Source organism: Acomys minous (genome assembly GCF_964271855.1).
Source record: "Acomys minous genome assembly, chromosome: 12".
NCBI classification, from domain to species: domain Eukaryota; kingdom Metazoa; phylum Chordata; class Mammalia; order Rodentia; family Muridae; genus Acomys; species Acomys minous.
Window position 1 is genome coordinate 105,454,950 of NC_140493.1, and position 23,923 is coordinate 105,478,872.

A 23,923-nucleotide genomic window follows, 5' to 3' on the forward strand; every position below is an offset into this window, starting at 1 on the left:
GTTCTTCCTGGTTCTGAAGTAGCTTGCACTTCTTAGTTCCAAATAAAATAACTCTCCTCAGGCACTAGGCTGGGGTGACACTGACAGTGTGGGAGGTGGGGGTGGTGGGGACAGGATGACCTCTGGGCCTCAGGGAGGCAGGTAACCTCACCAGGAGCTGCTTACTTTTCAAAACGACAGCGGGAATTTGGGCCCCAGACTCTCTTCATTTGCTGTGCGTGGCTGTGAGTGTTGAAGGAGCAGCCTTGATGCTTGGGCAGGGAGAAGGGCAGGGGAGAGGGGACGGAACACTGACACGGGTCTGTAGAGATGGCATTGTTAGTCTGCAGTGTGTCACACAAAGACTAGGACTCCTGGTAGAAGGAGCAAAAGGGCGGGGGCGGGGGCAGGGAGGGGGCAGGGAGGGGCGTGGGGGCGGGGCTTCTCAGCTGCTGGGCTGAAGGCGGCTGCAATCCCAAGAGAGTGAAGGGGTGGGGAGAGTGAGCAGGCTGTGTTTGAAGGATGCTACAGCCTGGCCTAGAAAAGACCAGAAGGCCATGGAAGTGTTTTATCCAAGTCTGGGAATGATGCTCGGTTTCATTTTGTTTTGATTTGTTTGTTTGTTTGTTTAAAGACCAAGTTGTGGGAACTAGGGGTTAGAATGCCAAAGTCTTCTGGGGAATAGCGCTCAGCTCAAAACAGTAGCTGAGACCCTGATCAAAATTCAGCCATGGCCCTGCCTGCCTTTCCCTCTCCTCTATTCCCTTTCATAACACACTTTGTCCCCAAAGGGACATCATTCTACTGTCAGAACACAGAGCACTTCGCAGGGAAACCAGCCGGCAGGCCTCTCCATCAATGCCGGGAGCGAGCGGCTGGAGGAGCCCTCTTACCTAGCTTTAATTCAGAGCACCCAGCACAGAGCTTAACAGGTGCAGACGCCAAGCTCAGGCTTCTGGCTAAACCTCACAGACAAGCACATCTCTTCTCAGCTGGTCTATCCTCCAGCATGCTACTCCAGTAGGCGCCCCCCACCCTCACCCTGAGTAACCTAATGAATATTCATAATCCTGGTCCCTCCGGGCAGAGTCACAATCCTCCGACTTTTTTTTTTTTTTTTGTCGTCTACCCGAGGTCTGTCTACTTCCATTAGAGCCCTGGGCATCTAGTGTGGTGGGTGTGTTTCCACCTTCCTTGGGAAGGATCTGGCACAAAACAAATACTGGACAGATCAGATTAGGTAAATACAAAGAGACGGAGCAGCACCCAAGGAGGAAGGCTCAAGTAAAGAGAGTCTCATGGACTAAAGAGGATCTTATAATCATTTGGCCTCATAAGATCAAACAGACTGACGTGGTGTCAGGAGGGGGTACCCCAGCTAGACAGAAATAGCACCCCCATGCATCTGACGTAGTCCCTGCACATCAGCAGACAGAGCACCTATTCCTGGAAAGGGCCTAGAGATAGCAGGAATCAAGTCCGTCCCAATTGCAGTGTCAGCAGACACCACAACAATGACACTGTTTGATGGAAAGTCCGGTGGTACAGTCTCACCACCAGCTCATGACGGATCCAGAGGGAGGCACCGGGACATCCCTGGGGCGGGACCTTATGTGAGCTTTCAAATGTGAAAAGCACTTAGCTGAACAAATTGACCAAGCCGTTATCTTTGAAATGGTTGAACTGATCAGGCTCTGGACTTAGGGCTATGAGATGGACCAAGAGGTGAAAATAAGGTACAAGGCTATAAGGAAGGGCATTAAATGCGCATCACGCATCCCTCCTGGGGGCACCTTACAACACCTTCTCCCATTCGGAGCGCCAAGCACTAGAAGCAGCCAGAGTGACAGGACTCCAGGATCCCGGTGGGACAGAAAGCTCACAAGTCAATGAGAGCAACCTGGGGCTTGTAGAGCACGGTGCTTTATAGTGAGTGTCCCCTGGCCAGGATCTGGGATCACCTAGGAGAGAGACTTCTGGGTAAGTTGGGGGCAGAGCATTTCTAATTTGGGTTGACTGAGACGGGAGAACCCATCCTAATGTGGGCTACCCCACTGTGCATGCCGGGGGTGGGGGGTGGGGGTGGGGGGTGGGAGGGGGGAACCTGGACTATACAAAAAGGAGAAAGAGAACCGAGTACACACATTCACCTCCCTCTGCTTCCTGAGTGCGGATGCCATGTGGCCAGCGACCTCGGGCTCCTGCTGCCACACCTTTCCCCCCCAACCGTGCGTACTCTGAAATGGTGAAGCACCATCAAGCCTTTAAGTTGCCTTTGTCAAGCATTTTGCTAACACAACGAGAAAAGTCATAACACACGCAGGCTCTTCAACAGAGCGGCCAGATGGTTCTACAGTGACCAAGTCAGCCACACCTATGTGAGGAGAGCCTCCAGAAGACACCTGAGTGCTTGTTATCTGGGATCACTAGTGACACCCCCAGAAAGCCCTGACTGCACATGCTAAGGGACTCTGACAGAAATGGTCAAGCAAGCAGTAGAGGATTAAAAATAAGAACAGAAAATAAATAAATAAAATAAATAAATAAATAAATAAGAACAGTCCTCAGAGAGTCAGAATGAAGGGCGCCTCCATGACACAGTAACAAGAGTCTATAAACAGCGAGTGCCTCCAGAAAAAGCTCTTGGAGATTAAAAATACAACAGCTGAATTTTTTAAAAAAGCAATACAAGAGTTAGAAATAAAATATCACACAGAAAGTAAAGCAAAGACAATAAAGAGAAAAAATTAAGCCAAGGGAATGAGAAACGCTGAATAATAAGAACACCAGAAAAAAAGAAAGTAAAGAAATGAGAAGTTATTCCAAGCACCTAAAGTAGCACTAGCTTTTCTTTTGTTTTTGTTTTGTTTTGTTTGAGACAGGGTCTCTCTGTGTTAGCCTTGGCTGTCCTGGGCTCGCTTTGTAGACCAGGCTGGCCTTGAACTCACAGTAATCCACCTGTCTCCGCCTCCCGAGTGCTGCGATTAAAGGCGTGCACCACCACGCCCGGTGCACTAGCTATTAAGAAAAAGGAATGTAAGGCTGGAGAGACGGATTGACAGCTCAGCAGTGAAGACCGCTAGCTGCTCTTGCAGAGGACCTGGGTTTGGTTGCCAGCACCAGCAATGGTGGCTTCCCTATCATCCATCTGTAACTCCAGCCCCAGGGGAGCTCCATGCCCTCTTCTGGCCTCTGTAGGTACTGCATGCATGAAGTGTAAGGACAAAACACCTGCACACATAAAATAAAAATAAATAAATTTTTATAAAATGTAAAACATGCTTTAATCAAGTCTTTATTTTTAAAAAAAAAAAGAATAAGGAATATTGTGAGGTGTTGTGGCACATGATTTAATAGCAGCACTCAGGAGGCTCTCTGAGGTCAAGGCAAGCCTGGTCTACATGGCGAGTTCTGGGCTAGCCAGGACTACATAGTGAGAGCCTGTTTCAAACAAAAGGTGGAAGGGGCCTAAGGAATAACACTTGAGGCTGCCTTCTGACCGCTACATGCACACGTGCACACACACACACAACACAACACACACACACATAACTCAAAAACAGCTCTTTCCCTTAATCTTGGAAGTGAAATATTATTTCCATCACATTCTGTCAATCACATGGGTGGTGTCACCTGGGGTATGAGTGGCACAGGCTATTTGTACCAAGAGGTCTGGTCATCTTTGAGTTCCTCTGGAACAGTGACTCTCCACCTTCCTAATGTCCCTTTAATACAGTTCCTCATGTTGTGGTGACCGCCCCATCCATAAAAGCATATTGTTGCCACTTCATAACTGTAATTTTGCTACTGTTATGAGTTGTAATGTATATAGTTGAGTTTTCCAATGGCCTTAAGTGACTCCGTGAAAGGGTAATTCGACCCCCAAGAGGGTCCGAGACCCACAGGTTAATAACCACTGTTCTGGAAGTTTCTGGAGGTGATGTTCCACCCACGCAAGCAATTAAACCAGACTCAGAGCCAGGCCTGGAGGGATGGCTCAGTTTGCTAAGAGCACTACTGACCCAGGTTGGATTCCTAGCTCTGGGATGGTGGCTCACACCCATCTATACCTTCAGTTCCTGGGATCCAGTGCCTTCTTCTGGCCTCTGAGATCACTGCACACACATCGTAAATAGACATACATGCAGGCAAAACATGCACACACATAAAATAAAAATAAGTAGACCTTTTTGTGTGTGTGTGGTTTTTCGACACAGGGTTTCTCTGTGCAGCCTTGACTGTCCTGGACTCACTTTGTAGACCAGGCTGGTCTCGAACTCACAGCGATCCTCCTGCCTCTGCCTCCCGAGTGCTGGGATTAAAGGTGTGCGCCACCACGCCCGGCTAGACCTTTCAAAATAAGAGTGAGAAAGCCATCTAACATTGGAAAGCAAGAAAGAAACTGACAGGAAAGTGAAGAGCTAAGCTATGCTAGAGACCTCAGGGATGGGCACCACTGTAACTGAACCCAGGGAGAGGGCTCAAAGTCCAAAATGAAAGTAAAACATGGAATGAATTCTCAACTGTCAGAATTTGAGAATGAATCGTTAATAAATACATAGAAAAGTAAGCAGAAAAAAATATGAAAAGAGGTAATCATTAACCCCAGGGAAAACAAAAGACTCTACAAGAAAGAGAAAGCAGCCAAGCAGAGCCCTTGGCTCAGTTTTAAATATTTACATAGTTATAAAAACGCAAACGCTGACTACTGATCTGACAGAAAGAGAAGGGGATTGGGAGACTTAGAAGCACTGAGTTGAGCATCTTTTTATAGCGGGAAGCCAACAGAATCTAAAAGAGAAAATTCCAAAAACAGAAGTGCCCATGTGCCATCTACAAAACACAGAAGTAAATCAATGGCGGCTGGGGGGGGGGGACGGGGGGACGGGGGGACAGAAATAATTGGAAATGCTTATCTTCAGGGAGGGTATAAGAAACGGAGGGGTGGAGCGGGGCTGTACAGTCTGTCCTCAGCAGCCTACTCCTCCCCTTTACCTGTCTAAGACGTCTTCACATATAAAGTAATAAACAGAAAGCTCAACTCAAAATCAGAAGGTTTTGCTGGATGAACAAATCCAGCTATTGCCTTGTATTAAAGACTGGCTCATGTAATCAGTATATATGTTTTATATATATATATATATATATACACCTCAGTTATGGAGGAGGGTGTAAGTTTAGGAGAAATTAATCAAGATGAGTAATCCAAGTCCACCAGGTGGTCCCTAGCCACACAGGGCGCCAAAGCGGCCCTCCTTCCCATCCCACTACAGGAGTGCACCAAATAGTCACAAAGTCATGTCCCACTAATTGCTTTTTGACAAACTGCCAGTTTTGTGGCAAGATACCAAGATCAGGGAGAGAAAGCATTTTAGACATAACAACCCTGAAGTCTCTCTTGGATAGGATGTGAGAGGCCATGAAAAACCCTTGATTTCTGGAAGAATTACTGAGGCGGAGGCACCTCAAATCTAAATACTTGACTGCATGTTTCCTGCCAAGGAGTTAGGGCTCAAGATTAAGTTTTATGGGGACTACCCTGGACCTAAGAGGACACTATCAGAAGTTCAATATCAGGGCTTAGAAAACAAGACCTCTCTCTTTTCTCTGATATACTGTTTCTATTTGTTGACTGAATGGATGGATGGATGGATAACAGATGGATAGAGGATAGATGGACAGACAGATGGATCAGCGGACTGATGGACAGAAGGGTGTATGGTAGATGCATGATGAGTGGGTGGGTAGAAGGTAGATGAATGACAACGTATGGGTGAACGAACAGTTGAGTGTATGAAGGATGAAAGGATGAATAGATGGATGGTGGGTGGGTGGTGAATAGATAGATGGATAGAAATAAGAACGGAGGATAGATAGATGGTGGATAATAAATGGATATGCAGATAGATGATAGGATGGACAGATGAATGATAAATGGATGATCAGTGGATGGGTAGCTGAATGGTGAATAATGGATGAATGGATGGATGGATGGATGATGGATGGATGATGGATGGATGGATGATGGATGGATAGATGGATGATGGATGGATAGATGGATGATGGATGGATAGATGGATGATGGATGGATAGATGGATGATGGATGGATAGATGGATGGATGGATGGGTGGATGATGGATGGATGGATGGATGATGGATGGATAGATGGATGGATGGGTAGATGGATGATGGATGGATAGATGGATGGATGGGTGGATAGATGGATGGGTGGATGATGGATGGATGGATGGATAGATGGATGAATGGATGGGTGGATGATGGATGGATAGGTGGATGGATAGGTGGATGGATGGATGGATGATGGATGGATAGATGGATGGATGGGTGGATGAGTGGATGGATAAATGGATTATGAGTACATGGAGCTACATGGATGGGTAGATGGGTAGAACAGATTGGATGGATGGATAGATGAAGGTGCTTGTACCTGCATAGGAATACCACATAGAGAGTCTTCACAGGCATGAGCACAGTCAGTTGTGTGTTTCGTGCTGGTGTTTTGTTTGTGCCAATCACGTTAGAACTAGACATCAAATGAGGGGCCACTCTTTCTAAACGGTCTAACCCTACCTCACACTCAGAAGTGCTCGTCCTAGAAAACCAAATATGCATTCAGTGCCACCGCTGCCAAATCACTTTTTGGAATTTGTCCTTGAAAATTCAGCTTGGAGCTGAAACCCCAAGGTTTAGAACAGGCTCGTTGGTGCCAAATCTTTATGGAGGAGGTGGACACGATGTTTAGATACAGCCCAAGTCTCGTAAGTTGCTTAAGCTTTTTATATGCTGTGCATATATAAGTTGCATACATATTGTTTAAGCTCTGTTTGAGTAAGCTTATCGAGTCTGTTGGCAGCGTTGTGCTCTGAGCCCTGCCTCCCTTCCCCAGTCACCGACTCTGTCAGGTCACGTTGGGATCTTCAAAAGCTCTCACCTAGCCTAAGTATTAGGACTTCTAAGCTTAGCATCCCATTATTCAAAATGGGATAGTGGGGGGGGGGGGGGGGACAGAGTCCGGGAGTTGTAATGCGTCCTAACTCCCAACTAAAAGAGACTTTCTGGAGAGAGAGATTGAATGTCTGAAATAGCTAGGAGAAATGAGGTTCTGGCAGCAGCCACAGGGCCAATCTGTTTAGGAGCAATCCAGTCGCAGGAGAGCAAGTGGGGGAAGGGGGGGGGGCACAGAAGCACACCCGTAGCCCTTTCGAGGGTGGGGGCTTACAGGATGAAGAAGCCTCTCCCACAGCCCCTCCCTGGACTGGCCATCTGTTCTGGGCGCCGCCCCGCCCCTCACCCCCACCCCCAGCAGGCGTGTACCGGGACGCCTGAGGACTGACTAGCAGCCGGACCACGGAACAATGCCAACCAGCCAGCTGTCCCACGAGGGAGAAGCCACCACCTTGGAAAGTGGCCAGAGCCCATCCCTGGATACCGCCCAGCTGAACAAAGCCCCTCCTGGTCCTGCAGCCGAAATCTAGGACTCTAGGGAGCCCACGCCTGTGTCACTGCTAAGGGAAGGGAAAGGCCTGTGCTCCCGGCCTCAACGGCACTCAGGAGGCAGCGCTCAACAGATGCAGAAACAGGCAGGCGGTTTTCAAGAGCCTGCCCACATCCACTTGGGTAACACGGATCTTTCTATGAGGGTTGCCTCTGCCAGAAGCAGGGTACAGGAAGCGCATTTGTACTCTCAACTACACGGGAGGCCGAAGTAGAAGGCTCCTGAGGTTCCCTTATGCCAGGAGGCCTTGTCTCATAGCAGCTCCCTGTGTTCTCTCTCTCTCTCTCTCTCCACTCATGGTAGCTCTTCTCTAAATGGCACCACGGCCATCATTCTGAGTCACTCCTAGAGAGTGGCAGGAAAATGGGAAAGAAGAGAAAAGCACAGTTGTAGAGGGCTCTTTTGGGTTCCACTCTGTAGGGATGAAACCGAGAAAACAGCGGTGCCCACCCCACCCCACCCCACGCCCACCACCTGCACCTTATGGAGTTCTGTGTGCTCACGCCACCCTGAGGCCGGCATGGGAACTGCAGTCCAAAGGGTTGAAAGTCCCTTCATTCTAGGGATTTCTTTCTACAGTCTCAGATTCTCAGGGTAAACTGAGGTCTGAAAACATTAAAAGTAAAATTCCAGAATAAGTCACTCACAAGTTAAAAAAAACTTTTCCTATTGTATCCCTGTTGTATTTATTATTAGTTATTATTAGTATTAATTATTAGTTCACTTCTTTTTACTATGCCTAATTTTTTTAAAAAGTGTATCGTGAGTACATGCATTGAGGTAAAACATAGCCTACGTAGGGTTTGGTACTAGGTGGCAGTCTCAGAGCAGACCCCACAGAAAAAGGAAAGTACCTGTCAATCAACTGCAGTGACTGGATAATTTCCCAGCTTTTGCTTGCTAGGTGTAGAGGCTCCTCTGGAGTAGAAACATCTGACTCAGAGAAAACTAAAACCTACAAGGAGATGGAGCATGATCCAGGGCAAAGGCCACACTCCACCAATACCAGGCTAGTATCTCTGCCTGGAGCCCCTCCATGGAGCTGGGCCTCCCCTGCCCCGAGAGCCATGCTAAAATGCAAATGTCGTGGCACAGGAAGAAATGGGTAAGAAGGATGTCCAGAGAGGTGAGGGGACAGAGCAGGACCCCTCACTAAGTCCCCTGACTCCTGAGGACGCACAGGCATGTAGTCCCAAGGAACAAAGATGATTCCATCTGAAGCTGCCATCCTATCTCTGAGACAGGTAATGCGGGCCCCTCATGACTCTGCACACAGATGGAACCTCAGAGGGCCATGCAAGCCTCTGGCCCCTTTGTGGGCTTCTGGGCCGCTCACGAGCTGAGCCGTGCCGTTCCTATCAGACACAGCACAAGTTTAGAGTGGAAACTGGCCAGAGGCCTAGATGCTGTCATCCTACCCTGGTTCTTTCACGCGAGGGCACGGCTAGGTGACAGGTTCTAAAGCTTTGGTCCAGTGCAGGAGCGCAGAGGTCCCCAAGGCCTTGTGCCTGCGCCACTTACACAGTGGCAAGACCTCAGGCTGGGATTACTTCTGGGGTGTCTCTTCTCACAGCTCACGGAAACCACCTGAAGAGCTCCAAAGTGCTGGGCTCCCTCCCAGATCTGGGAAACCAAGACCTCTAAGGACAGAGCCAATCCAGTCCTCTCTATAAAACTGCCAGGTGCCTCTGCACAGGCTGGCAGAAGTCCTACCCTATAGGCAGCTGTCCTTTCTCCGTCTGCCTAAAGAGCTACAGATCACCCACCTGCACCACAGGTGATAACCTGATGCTTCTGAGCAGGAAAGCAGGTCAGGGGTGGACTAGACAGCTGCCAGAGCTGTCAAGTATTGGGGGACTATTGAGAAGCCATCTGCAAAGTCATCCTGAGGCTAAGGACAACTACAGACAATTAAAACCATGGCTGAGGGTGGCTCAGTGCATTAAGTGTTCGCTGTGTTTGAGCATCTGAGTTTTACCCCTAGAACCTACACATGGGAGGGGGGGAGCCAAGTGTGGTGGTACGTGCCTGAAATGTCCAGTGCTAGGGAAATAGAGGAAGGCGGATTCCTTGTGCTCCTCAGCCACACAAGCATACTTGGTGAGTTCCCGGTCAGTGATGAGCACGCGCAAGCATGCGCACACACATATGGGGGGAGGAGGGGTAAACAGATAGTGCCTAAGGAATGACAGCAAAGACAGACCTCTGACCTTCATACATCATATACATATGCCTGTGACCCTGACATGCACCTACACACAGAGAGAGAGAGAGAGGGAGACAGACAGACAGACAGACAGAGACAGAGTCAGAGAAACAAAGAGAGACAGAGAGAGCAATAAAGACAGGTGTGGTGGCGCACGCCTTTAACCCCAGCACTCGGGAAGCAGAGACAGGTGGATCTCTGTGAGTTCAAGGCCAGCCTAGTGTACAAAGTGAGTCCAGGACAGTCAGGGCTGTTACACAGAGAAACCATTAGGGGGAGAGGGGAGGCGACAAAAGCTCCCCATTAGGGGAATGGTCCTTCTTCCATATAATCAAGTTGGTGGCGGAGAAGATGGATCTGCCACCCTCCGTTGCTCAGGGCAACTGTGCTGTAAGTACTCAGAAAGCAGGTAGCTTGAATTGGTAGCTTTGTGACCTTGAAGACCTCAGTCTCTCTGTGCCTTAGCTGGTCCATTCACAAAAGGGAATATCAATCATGCTTTGTAGGAAGGTTCTCAGGGCTAAATCACGTGTGGAGTTCTGAGGTAAGTAAAGGACAACCGGTGTCTCACTGCAAGATGTCTTGGAATGACAAAACTAATAGTGCCAGTGGCAGGTGCCAAAAGTATTCAAGGGTCGCTGAGACCATAGACACGTGCCCCATGCAGACACTGGGCCAGGAATCGATGACACATCACGGTGTTGTCATCTGCAAGGCAGGTGTGATGTGCCACCTCTCCTGAGCTGTCCGCACCCTCCTCCTGAAGTCACCTTAGAGAAAAGCTACGTCTTTCCCAACTCTCAGCAAGGACTTGCTTCAGGTGAGCACTGGGGACTCTTGTTGTGCGGTTGGGGATGACATACTAGCGGAAGAGAGCTGCTAGGACTGGCAGAAGGAAGGACTTCCTCCCCTGCCCAGGGTTTCATGGCCATGGGGGCTGTGTCCTGTGGAAGAAACCTGATGCACTCCGGCAAGTGGACTCTTGCCTTTCTAGTCCCTAGTTGAATGGCCTTGGGCAAGCCACTTGGCCTCTCTGAGTTTGGTTTCCTCACGTACACTGTGCTGGGCCATCGGCTCTCTACATCAGGGGCTCCCAGGTCCCTCTTGGGAGCAGCGTTTCTTCATGCACCTCCAGCAGGATGGATACGGGAACCGGATGGGGGGTGAGAAAAGCAATAGCTCACTCCAGACGTGGAAACCCGTTGGAGGCTCCGCCCACCCACATAAAGCCAATGGAAAGTGCAGGGAGTAGGGAAAGAGAAGGGAAGAGGGGCTCACTTTGCCCCCGGCGCATCCAAAGAGACGCCAAGCCCTCTAGGCCAAATGACAGTATCTTTAAAGAATTATGATAATCCAGGGGCCATATTTTCCAAACAAATCACCAAGGCCAGGTATGGTGGCACATACCTGCAATCCCTGCACGCTGGAGGCAGAGGCAAGAAGATTCACCACATGTTTGAGGCCAGCCTGGACCACATAGTGAGTTCCAAACCCCTGCACGCTGGACATGCCCCGTCCACAGAAATGTCACAAGCGCGGATGACAGACACTACGCCAGACACCTGGTCCACCATATAACACCCCCAAACAATCCAACTCTCCTCCTAGGGCTCACACTTTCCTCTAAGCTTAACTGCATTATTTACTTTCTCCAAATTGATGGCAGAGGAACAGTTTCTCCCCGCTTAATTGATAAAGCCTCTAAGGGACCAGACAGAAAGACCTACTTCAGAGTTCCCAGCCTTCTTGCCTGCTGAGCTCCCAGACTATGAACTTCCCCCCACAAGAGTGGGCTTAGTCCTGGCCTGGTCCTTTGTCCCATCACCATTGTTTATTTCCTGTCACCTAGTGTCCCTCTGATAAGTGCAAAACGGGAGAAGTGTGTCATTTCATTGGCTTAGCCATCTTCCTGCTGGCCAGTCAGGAGGCCATCACCCTTCCAACCCCCTGTATATTTTGACTCAAGGTTTCGTTACTTAGTTACTGAAGGAGCTCCTGAGGGGAAGGCAGGCTTGCTGCAGATTGCTGGGGCAGGGTCAAAAGAGCAGAGCATTTGTCAAACAAGGAATGGGGGCTCGAAGCTTGGGGGTGGCGGGTGGGGGGTGGGCAGCAAAGCCAATAGCTATTTTAAAGAGCTCTTTGGAGGCCTTCTGGAGTCGGGGGAGGGGAGGGGAGAAAGGCACTCACGACCTGGGCAAAATCAAAAAGTGTTCTAGATGCCGTTTTTCTGCCGTCAAGGTCAAAGTGTTCAGCTGTCACTGGGCCAGCTGTAGATGAGATAGGCGTGCCTGGGGGTCATCCGTTGGGCCCGGACCTGACTCTGAGAGGGCTGGGGAAAGACTTCACAAGTGTATGAAGGGTGGCTTTCCTTGTGTGTGCTCAGCATGCGAAGAGCATACAGAAATGATGCCCAGGTTGTTTGGGAAAGGATTATTTAGCTGATAGGAGCAGGCTGCTTTTGCTGGTGATGTTGATAAGGAACCAAAAGTACAGAAACCAAAAAAACTGTACACTGCCCCCTGGGGGTCACCTTGTCTGTGGGAGAAGGAAACGTTGAGAACCAGCGGTTCCTGTTTTGCATGAGCTATTTTTTTTCTAAACAACACACAGAACTGGACAGCAACAGTTGGAGAACTTTGACAAGGTCACGAGATGGGGGGGGGGGGTCTGAACTTAGAATTGGCAGTTCCTGGCTCTTCACTCTTCTCTGGCCCTGGAAGCTGGCTTTAAACTAGAGGTGGCAATATGCATTGTAACAACTGTGTCACACAGGTGGGAAGAGCCCTTCCCTTGAGCTCATCCCAAGGCCCCCTTCTTTTCTCCAGAGCCACTCCCCTCAACTTGAGAGCTGTTCTTTTCCGGCCCTCAACCTCCCCCCCCCCAAAAAAATCTAAAGACAAGCTGTCCCCTATCATCACCAGGACCCCAGTGAATCTCTACCCCGCCCACAGGGGCCAATATTTCATCTCACAGAGTTGGTGCCAGTGAACGCCTGCGAGGGACACCCTGACTTACAAGCAGTCCCAGGCTGCTGTTAACTGCTGGCTCCCTTTCCCTGTCAACCCTCACCATCATCATAAGGCAGCTTCTGGATTTATGCTTTTCCCAGATGAGCACGCAAGGGGATCATAAACAGGATGGTCACATCAGGGCGGCTAAGCCGACGGAGAAAGCTAATCAGAGTTTGCTTTCTGGTTTCCCATGCTCTAGGAACCAACTAGTGTGTGTGTGTGTGTGTGTGTGTGTTGAGAGGTGAGGGAAAGGCGGCTACAGGATTGATTATGACTTATTAAACTATTGGAACACCGACTGAATCATCACAGTCAAAAATAAATAGCTGCAACTTGACGCGACACATCTCCCACTTCTTGCTGGTCCCTCTTTGCTCCTGCAGAGCGCCACAGAGCGTAGGAGGAGCGGTTAGGTTGGGTCAGACCAGCAGGCACTGACTGACAGGCTAAATTAAAGCTAGGAGAGACTGCGCGGCCCTGGGGCCTCCGGTTGGGAGACTGGTCTAGCCCCGCTCCTGCTGCCTGCTGGGACCGAAGCCAGGTACGGCACACACACCGGCAGGCGCTTGCAGCGGGAGACCCGCTGGCTGTTTTCACCCCCTTTTTTCTCTGCCCTTTGCCTGGCTCTGCAACCGGTGCCCTGTTCCTGGGACTGGTCCGTGGTAGGCACGGCTTTGCAAACTTGAGACTTAAACGTCCCGGAGCTAGTGTAGGTCACCCCAGTGGCCGCACCAGCTGCCTGGAATTTGTTCGGTAAAACCGAACGAGTCTGAAATCGCAGAGAAAGCCGTGCGCGACCTCACCCGTAGGAGTCGTAGGGACACTGATATCGCTCCACCCACCCACCCCCACCAGAATCCAGGTCTACTGTTCCCTCCTCCCCGGGCGCCCTCGGCCACCGGCAGGTTTCCTCTCTCTGCTCACCAGGTCCTACAGGACCCGGCGGGCGGAGCGAAGCTGCTGTGACGTCACGGGAGGGGGCGTGAGGAAATGTGCCCAGGGGCTGCCACCCGCCCGGGCCAGTGCTAGCGGCGCAGCCACCGGCGCGCTAGCGAGGCCACCCGCGCCCGGAGCACCAGTCCGCGGCCGGGCGTCAATGATCTGCAGGCCAGGCTAGCTCTCTCGGGGCCCAGGCTACCTCTCTCAGAGCGGCCAGTAAGAGCCAGCCAAAGAAGCTCAGAGCAAAGCGCCACTCGCCAAGCTGCTGCGCTCCCGGGTGCCTGATTGGGTAAAGGACGGCTTCTGAGTGCCAGAAAACACAGAGACCCGAGTGTTCGTGGAAAAACAAGGTGAGGGGTGTGTGTGGTCGCCCGACTGTGTGCATATGCGTGTGTCACCGAGAGATGGAGGGAGCGACAAGCGCACTTGGGCACCTGCATGCGTCTGCGCTGGGCATAGAGCGCCAATCCCGGCGACCTGCCTGTTGGTCCCGGCGCGCAATTCTCTGCTTTTGTGCCTTTGGAGGTGACAGGTGGAAATGAAGAATGCGTTTCCTAGCGTCAGAGGTGGAAAGGTAGTGTGTTCCAGGACGGATTTGTCCGCAAAGCCAATGCCCAGATACGGTAGCGTGTGCCTTGCCAGCCGGAGTGTCCAGGTGGTAGCTTTGATGGGGACAACTTAATTTCCTAGCCACTTGAAAAAAAAAAAAACAGCCCTGGTCCAAGAGGAGAAGGGACATGTCAGGTGCCACCACAGGGTTCCTGAGTCCACGCCCTGAGACCTAAGTTAGGGACAGGTGATGGAGACATCACCGAAAGAGAAGGAAAGCAGATTCTTCCCGGTGTTTGTTTTTTTCATCGCCGGATGGGGAGGCAGCCCAGACTCGTATGCAGTCAGCTCCCCACCCCCCCCAACCCCTAACACACACACAGCCGCCCTCAGGCAGAGACATCTGTCTAGATTGGAAAGAACCAACCACTGAATGGTCAGGTCCCCAAGCGACAGTTCAAGCGCTCCTAGCTGTCGCTGGCAGCTCGGTCCCCTCAGCGTTTCTAAGCTGGACGTGCAGGCACCGCAGTCCGCTCTCCCTTGTCTGACTGGAAATGGTGGAAATCCTTTAGGGAACACTTTGTTTCCAGGGTCAGAAAGTTAACAGCCCCAAATATTTCCCCCACACTAACTCTGTGGTCCTGAGGCTTGACTATCCTGCCTCCAACCCCAGCGCAGAGGGGCACTCTAGCGCCAAGGTGGACCACACAGGGGTTGCTGACGATCCTGGTGCCGGCTCAAGCTCCAGCCTCAGGTTCTTGGAGCTAGGTGGAGGTGGAGGCGTCTGGCAGACTTCGAGGGAGGCGGTCTTGAGGGCTCACAACAGAGAGATGTTGGACCCAAAGCTGAGTGGCATCTCACCCACCCCGCCTCTCATTTCTTCGGCTGTGGAGCACACTATGGGAATAAGAGAGGGGCTTCTGAGAGAGTGGCAGTCCACTCTCCATCAGAACCAGGACTCTCCCGGGTAAAAAACACCCACCAAGCCACGGCCAGTGTTTAACAGCTTTGACAGTGGAAAAACAAAGCAGAGCATCAGACTTCCTGGTGCATTTAATTTAGCCACAATTCAACAAGTATCGACCGGTGGCTTTAGGAACTCACTTTCAGGGAGACAATCATAAAAGAAAAAGAAGTCACTTGGAGATTTAGGCACCTGACTTGTTACATAGGAATCCTAGGTTTTAAGCTCAAGCTTTCCTTGGAGGAGTCTCTGCGTTCCCACGGGGTTCTCAGCATATGACTTCCACCCACCTTCCAACGCTCTGAACACACGGTTGTTATGGCTCACCACCCCCCCCCAAAGTGGAGGTGTGTCTCAGCCAATTCCAGAGGAAAATGACCCCCCCCCCACTCATTCTGGTTCTGCACAAACGACACAGTTAGGGCTGAAGCACCACAATGGGCCCTATACCACCAAAGGATTTTCCCCGCCCCCCAACTTCCAGGCTCTAGATAGGCAGATAGGTATTCTATAGCCCCAGCGGGCCTTCAGTTCCAGTCAGACACTGAGGTGCCCTCCCATGGTACATAGATGGCACAAGCTAATGGTTACTGTAAGGCCCACTGAAGGCAGTGTGAATAGGATTCTGGGTCGATAGAATTCTATAGTATTAAGTAGCTGACAAGATAGGGAAGAAAGAAAGAAAGAAAGAAAAAAGGCAGTGAAAATAACTCACGTTAATCCAGGGATACGAGAAATAGTTTCTTTACAGGTTCTGTTTGTAACAGCTACTTGCTTATGCTTGCTTATACCCAATGCAGACACCACGCCGTGGGTCCCCAAAATACAAATGCAAGAATCCTCACTGTGCTGAGCATGTGCTGGGGGAAATTAATGCAGAAAGAAAAGGCAGGCACCTGGCAGTATGGAATGATTCAGAGGCAGAGGTGGGCAAGGCGCACCTGCCTGCTGCTGGCTACCACTTTACTTTCTCTGCAGCCTCTGCCAGCATTGGGCATTCACTTAGAAAAGCACTCTGCTTAAGGGAACTGTGTCAGGCAAGTGAACTAGTGATGCCGGACACTCCAGCCCTTGACCAACTCTCCTCTTTCTGGACAGACCTCCTACCCTGAGCTCTTGCCCCCAATTCCTGAGAACCCCCCCCCCAAGGAAGGACGGTGTTCTAACATCTTTTGTTCATAGCCTTACCTCCATGCAATTCAAACACTTATGTGACTTGACGCATTTCCTGTCTCCCCCATTAAAGTAATAGCTGCTAGAGGACCCCAGCACAGTGACCCCCCCCCCAAATGTTTTATAACTGTGGTAAATCACTTAATTCTGGGTTGATCTGGTGCTTTACATCTTAGGCCAAGCCAGCAGCATTCTCATTATTTTCTCAGCATGCAGGTCACTCAAGAGTCAGTTGCCTGAGTACCAGCCACCAATTTCCATCCACTGAGCATCAGCTGGGACACGGTGAAAACCACAGAAGACTTGGAACCAGCTGGCTCATGTTCAAGTGCCACCTCATCAAGGACTTTAGCTCTCTAAGCCTCAGTTTCCACATCTTTAAGTGAGGAAGGGCACTTCCTGAGGTGGTTAGGGCGGTGGAGGGGGCAATGGGTCTGAATGAAGCCCACCAGTGTTTAAAGCCTCTTTTGACATTCACAAAGAGCCTGCACCCCCACGTAGCTTCTGATTTTGTCCTAAATCAGAGAACTATAAGCAAAAGGCCACCCATGAGGAGCCTTTAGGAAAGGGTTTTCCCAAGCATGGGTTGAGGATAGAGGGCATTGAGTATTGGAAGAGCAAAACCAAGGGGGTGGGGGGAAGAACCTAAAACACATTTTTTTTTTAATGACAGAAAAACAGACTCTTACTTTTCATATTGAAGACTATAACTTGGCTCACTGTGTAGGCAGGTTTCAATAAATTAGAGATAATGAGACAGTAGAGAGAAAGGGGGTAACATTTGTAAGGTTCTGGTTATGAGCCTGCACGATGCTAGGCATTTGCCCACATCTTCTCTTGTTTAATCTTCGTGACACCCCCATGTTGACAGAGGAGAGTCGCAGCAGTTAAGGGCTGGGCATGAGGTCACGTGGGGCTCAGCCACCGAGCCAAAGTTTATTCCCCCTTTAAGACCTTGAGTTTTCTCACTATGGTAGTCTCTGATTGAAAAACTCTCCCAAACAGGCATCCAGCCAGCCTAGAGTTCATTATTGGGCCCCTGAATGCTGGTGTCAGACCCATCCAGGGCCAAGAGCTGCAACGCTCCAAGATAGGCCTTTTTACAGTCTGGACCAGTCAATTCCTTAGGGGTCAAAGTCTATGTGTTTGAAGCCATACCCATCCGCCACACGTGCGTCATCGAGGATGATGGTTTAACTCAAACCCTTCCCCCACCATTTGAAAAAGACCTCAAAAAGTCTGCAGGCTGACAGGCAGGCTGGCAGCTAGATGGAAAAAAAGAAAACTCGCTTTTCAGATGGAAAAAAAATGCATCTAAGAGGATCGAGGCATGGTAGCTCAGGCTTGTAACCCCCCCAGCACAAGAGGCTGGGGCATGGGGAGTGCTGCGTGGGCAAAGTCAGCTTTGGCGACATAATGAATTCCAGGATGCCCTGCCTCCAAAAAAGCAAGGGAGGGAGGATGAAGGGGGAGTGGAAGGGGATGGAGGGAGACTGGGAGATGGCTCAGTCAACAAAGCATTTGACTTGCAAGCAAGAGGACCTGAGTTCAACCCTCAGAACCCACATAAAATTTTCCCTGTGTGGTAACGCATTTCTGTAATCACAGTGGGTGCTGAAGCAGACACAGGTGGATCCCTGCACCTCACTCAAGCGCTAGCCTAGGCCTCATGGTGACATATCCTCACTCAAATGGCGGTGAGGAGTAATTGTACCTATGTAACCACAGCTGGGACTAGCCTCTGGCCTACACACAGACACACAGCCATACGCACACACACACACACACACACTCACGCATGCAGCAGCACACACATGAATACATGAAAGAGAGGGTGGGAGGAAAATGTCTAAATAAGAAGATAAACCAGAAACATGGGATACAGAAGGAGCCTAAATAGCCTGGGACTGATGTTTTCTTTTCCTTTTCCCAGATGCCAAAATAGATTCTTGGCCCCCCAGAGCCCACTGAGGTGAGAAGAAGATCTCTGAGCTGCTTGGTTCTAGACTGTCTGAAAAGCAGCCATGGAGATGACCTCTCAGCAATTCAACGGGAGCCAAATATGGATGCCCTCTCCATTTGACATGAACGGTTCACTGGGGCCAAGCAATGGCTCCAACCAGACAGAGCCGTACTACGACATGACCAGCAATGCAGTCCTCACCTTCATCTACTTTGTGGTGTGCGTTGTTGGGCTGTGTGGCAACACGCTCGTCATTTATGTCATCCTCCGCTATGCCAAGATGAAAACCATCACCAACATTTACATCCTCAACCTGGCCATTGCAGATGAGCTCTTCATGCTGGGGCTGCCCTTCTTGGCCATGCAGGTGGCGCTGGTCCACTGGCCTTTCGGCAAGGCCATCTGCCGGGTGGTCATGACTGTGGATGGCATCAATCAGTTCACCAGTATCTTCTGCTTGACAGTCATGAGCATCGACCGTTACCTGGCCGTGGTCCACCCTATTAAGTCAGCCAAGTGGAGGCGACCCCGGACAGCCAAGATGATCAATGTGGCTGTGTGGGGTGTCTCTCTGCTGGTCATTTTGCCCATCATGATATATGCTGGCCTCCGGAGCAACCAGTGGGGGAGGAGCAGCTGTACCATCAACTGGCCAGGAGAATCCGGGGCGTGGTACACAGGGTTCATTATCTATGCCTTCATCCTCGGCTTCCTGGTACCCCTCACCATCATTTGTCTTTGCTACCTGTTTATCATCATCAAGGTGAAGTCCTCCGGGATCCGAGTGGGATCCTCTAAGAGGAAAAAGTCAGAGAAGAAGGTCACTCGGATGGTGTCCATAGTGGTGGCTGTCTTCATCTTCTGCTGGCTTCCCTTCTACATCTTCAATGTCTCTTCCGTGTCTGTGGCCATCAGTCCCACCCCAGCCCTGAAAGGCATGTTTGACTTTGTGGTGATCCTCACCTATGCCAACAGCTGCGCCAACCCCATCCTGTACGCCTTCTTATCTGACAACTTCAAGAAGAGCTTCCAGAATGTTCTCTGCTTGGTCAAGGTGAGTGGTACAGATGATGGGGAACGGAGCGACAGTAAGCAGGACAAGTCCCGGCTGAATGAGACCACGGAGACCCAGAGGACCCTCCTCAATGGAGACCTCCAAACCAGTATCTGAACTACCCAGAAACACAACATGCGCACACACACGAGCCAAGCCCTGCCTCCTGGCAGTGCACTTGCTGCTCTCCTGCTTCCTGCCTCCCCTAGCCATCACTCCTGGCTTCTAGAACATGAGCCCCAGGTCAGAGAGCAGGATTTGAGCCTGCTTGGCTGAGAGGACAGCCCTCTGAGTGCTTCTCCCCTAAAGTGACCGTTTTCGTGCAGGCAGACAATTCAAGGTCTGGAGGAGAGGACTTCATCGCCTGGGTGTGACCTTGTGGAAAGCGGCAGCCCAGCAGAACCCGGAAAAACCCAAACTAAACCAAACCCGTGTGTGTGTGTGTGTGTGTGTGTGTGTGTGTGTGTGTGTGTGTGTGTGTGTATTTATACACTATGTAATCTTGTGATCTGCTATTTTACATTTGTATATTCCCACGTATCTCTGCGGAGCCAGTACATACATGTCCTGTGTGTGTTAAACCAAGTAGTAGCTAGTTCCTGCGTGTCTAGCATAGGGTGGGCATTTACCGCAACACTGAACCTGAAGAAATGGACTCACCACGACAAAGCCAATCGCGTGTAAGCTTCCGCATTTCTCTTGCACGGGCCTTTCCCAGAGCCAGGTGGAGCATAAGCAGTATGGTATGTTCTTATGAATGTACATTTTTGTTTTTAAAAAAAAAAAGGTGAAAGTAAGTAAGGTACTTTTGTATTCTTCTTCCCAGAGGGCCCCTAAGCTATAAATGTGTCTAGCCTCACAGGCGCTCCCTTTGTGCCAGGGTTAGTCATTTCATCAATTTCAAACAAGTTAAGTCAATGTAAGAAGAGCGAGGGAAAACATACTGTGAGAGCCAGAATATAAACTCGCGCTTGCCTCTCAGATACAATCAGTTACTCATTTACCTAAAAGGACTTAAAGGGCCGTGGCCATCCATCACTGTGTTTATCAAGACAAAGCCTGCTTTGATATCGGATTGTATTTTTCGCTCCTCAAATTGCTTTAGTTTTACTTAGGGAGCCATTGGGGAAGCTGGGATCAGTACCCTGAAAAGCGAAACCAGACTGGGATGCTTGTGGGGAAACAATTTTCTCCCCAGCACACACACACACACACACATACACACACACACACACACACACATACACACACACACTAAATAAATAATAACAACACGACAAATTAAGTAGAATAACACCTTTAAGGAAAACCATGAAATTGCTTTGTTTTTAATGCCAGATAAGACTTCTTAAGGAAAAAAAGGAAAGAAAGGAAGGAAGGAAGGAAGGAAGGAAGGAAGGAAGGAAGGAAGAAAAAGAAAAGAAAAGAGAACCGTAACTCCACAATTCCTCCAAGGTGTTTTAGAATTTCTTCTTGTTCTTGGCTTATTGGTTCTTGGGGGAAAGTTGTTGTTTCTTCCTGCCTATGCATATGTGGTGTGTATGTGTGTATTTATGCCTGTGTGCACATGAGTGTGTATGTGTGCATGTGTGTGTGTACTTCCTTCCGTGTGTTAGGCTAACTGTTGATATTGCTCACTCTCCATTATGCTCTACTTTATTTTACTGAGACAGGGTCTCTTGGTGAAAGGGAAGCTTGCCAGCCAAGTGAGCCAGCCCGCCTAGAGGACCCCACCTCCACCCCTTGAGCGCTGCTGTTACAAATGGGCTGCCATGCTCAGACAACATTTCCATGAGCCCTGGCAACCCAGATTCAGACCCTCACATTTGGGCAGCAAGTGTGCTATCCAAACCAGCCATTTCCCCAGCTCTCAAAGGTGTTTTCTGTATTTATTATTAGTGGGGAGGAGGCATGCTTTCGTGGCACATGTTGGATGTCAGTGAACAACTCTGTGGAGCCGGTTCTTGCCTTCCACCTTTATGTGGGTTGCGGGGACCAAGTTCAGGTCACCTGGCTTGCCCAGCATGCGCCTTCACCTGTGAATTCATCTCCCTAGCCCTCAAAGACGGTTTCTAAATAACCTTGCACAAAGCTGAACATTATGAAGATTACACTACTGAAGACTTGTGAACGGTGCTTATGAAACATTAAGTTAGGGCCAGCTAACGGAGTACAGAGATGTGTGCAGGGCAAAGGCTGTGTTGCCTCCTTCATCAGTTGCACAAGTATCAAGTGTCATACACTTAATGCTATGCTTAAATATGCTAACTAAGCTATTCCTCACGCCACCAGTGACTGACTGACTGTTTCCAGTTATACACGGGTTTGTGTACAAACGATAAAGAAGAAAGCCAGCCCTCGTCCCTTGCTTGATCACAGCTCTAGGATAGGAGTGCAGGTGTGGGGATGCTGCTGCCCGCTCTGGGGTCTAAGCATCATGCTCAGCATCCCACGTGTAGACTTCAACTGTGTTTGAAAATGTGCTTTCTCCTTCTGGCTCCCTAAGCAGGGACTGTTTAGCAGTCAGAATGTCTGGCTGCCCTACCTGTGGCTGTCTGTGCTTAGTGGGCTACCTGTGGCTGTCTGTCCTTGGTGGGCTACCTGTGGCTGTCTGTCCTTGGTGGGCTACCTGTGGCTGTCTGTCCTTGGTGGGCTACCTGTGGCTGTCTGTGCTTAGTGGGCTACCTGTGGCTGTCTGTCCTTGGTGGGCTACCTGTGGCTGTCTGTCCTTGGTGGGCTACCTGTGGCTGTCTGTCCTTGGTGGGCTACCTGTGGCTGTCTGTCCTTGGTGGGCTACCTGTGGCTGTCTGTCCTTGGTGGGCTACCTGTGGCTGTCTGTCCTTGGTGGGCTACCTGTGGCTGTCTGTGCTTGGTGGGCTACCTGTGGCTGTCTGTCCTTGGTGGGCTACCTGTGGCTGTCTGTCCTTGGTGGGCTACCTGTGGCTGTCTGTCCTTGGTGGGCTACCTGTGGCTGTCTGTCCTTGGTGGGCTACCTGTGGCTGTCTGTCCTTGGTGGGCTACCTGTGGCTGTCTGTCCTTGGTGGGCTACCTGTGGCTGTCTGTCCTTGGTGGGCTACCTGTGGCTGTCTGTCCTTGGTGGGCTACCTGTGGCTGTCTGTCCTTAGTGGGCTACCAGTGGCTGTCTGTGCACAGTGGGCTGTGTTGGTTCTCAAGCTACGTCATTCATACTGCCTGGCTCCCCCAAACTACTTACTATGGCTTAGAAAAATGTGTTCAGTGGGATTTATGATATGCAAATAAATCCACCCAATCATAAAACAAGGGTATAGGGACATACAGAAAAATCTCAGACTGTCACCGAAGGCAAAGTTAGCTACAAGTTCAGCTTTGGGCTGGCTTCTCGGCAGCCATAACAAATAGTAAATTGCTGCTTCCTTTTCTCTTGAATACAGGCAAGAAAAATTTGGGAGGAAACTATAGATTGACCTTTACCGTTACCACAATTGGAAATATTCATCTTCAAATAAATGCCTGTTGTTGTTGTTGTTGTTGTTTTGGCTTTTTTGAGACAGGGGTTTCTCTGTCCTTGGCTGTCCTGGAACTCACTCTGTAGACCAGGCTGGCCTTGAACTCAGAGATCTGCCTGCCTCTGCCTCCTGAGTGCTGGGATTAGAGGCATGCGCCACCACGTCCGGCCTGTTGTTGTTATTGTTGTTGTTAACTTAATGAAACAGCTCTAAGAAATCCAGAACTGATAGTGATCACTTCAGGAAGGCAGGTCAGAGTAACTCTATAATGTTCATGCCCCCAGTAGCTTGAGGAATTGCCTCCAACATGGCTTTGATTCTAAGCAGCCATCAATGACCTCAAGATGGAAATGTCTAAGCAGTGTCTGGGGGACTGGGCAACAGATGGTTATCTGAAGGTAGAAGGAGGGACTTTAACATCCGTGGACAGGACTGGGAGGTGGGTCAGTCAGTAAAGTGTTTCCTACAAGTTTGAGGACCTGAATCCAATCCCCAGAGCCCACATGAAAAGTTGAATGCAATGCTGCCTGCTTGCGCTGGAAAGAGATGGATATCTGAAAGCTCATTGGCCAACTAGCCTGGCCTGCATGGTGAAGGTCCACGCCAATGAGGCCCTGTCTCAAACCAAAAGTAGAAGTGCCTAGCAATGAACACTCAAAGCTATACACACACACAGCCAATGCATGAGCATGCATACACCTGATCACACATACACAAACACACACACACCCTGCCAACGCATGAGCATGCATATACATGAACATACACAGCACACACAATTAATGCTTAATTAACTCCATTCAGATAAGCAGTCAGGTTCTATAATATGGAAATTTGTGTTTCACTTGTTAAAGCACCTATATTTATAATTTAATTAAAGTTTTAAAATATATATTATATATATACATATATATGTCAGTGTTTTGCTTGTATGTATGTCTATGTACCGTGTGTAATGCCTGATGCCAGTGGTAGCCAGAAGTGGGCACTGGATTCCCTAGGACTGGAGTTACAGATGCTTGAAACCATGTGGGTACTAGGAGTCAAACCTGGGTCCTCTACAAGAGCAGCCAGTGATCT

General features: G+C 49.9%; 2 protein-coding genes across 3 annotated transcripts in view; one reads left to right on the top strand and one right to left on the bottom strand.

Annotated features, from left to right (window-relative positions):
* SLC39A11 (solute carrier family 39 member 11) overlaps positions 1 to 23,923 on the bottom strand; it is a 393,631-nt gene that overhangs the window by 349,782 nt on the left and 19,926 nt on the right. The window lies entirely within an intron of this gene.
* SSTR2 (somatostatin receptor 2) lies at positions 13,593 to 22,864 on the top strand. 2 transcript variants are annotated; one of them, XM_084803361.1, is made up of 3 exons: positions 13,593 to 14,002; positions 18,272 to 19,355; positions 19,682 to 22,864. In XM_084803361.1, the coding sequence occupies exons 2-3, from the start codon at positions 18,363 to 18,365 to the stop codon at positions 19,727 to 19,729; spliced, it is 1,041 nt and encodes a 346-aa protein (XP_084659487.1). In that variant the 5' UTR covers positions 13,593 to 14,002; positions 18,272 to 18,362; the 3' UTR covers positions 19,730 to 22,864. The 2 variants fall into 2 exon arrangements, with proteins under 2 accessions (XP_084659487.1, XP_084659486.1); XM_084803360.1 differs by having other exon boundaries at positions 13,594 to 14,002; positions 18,272 to 22,864.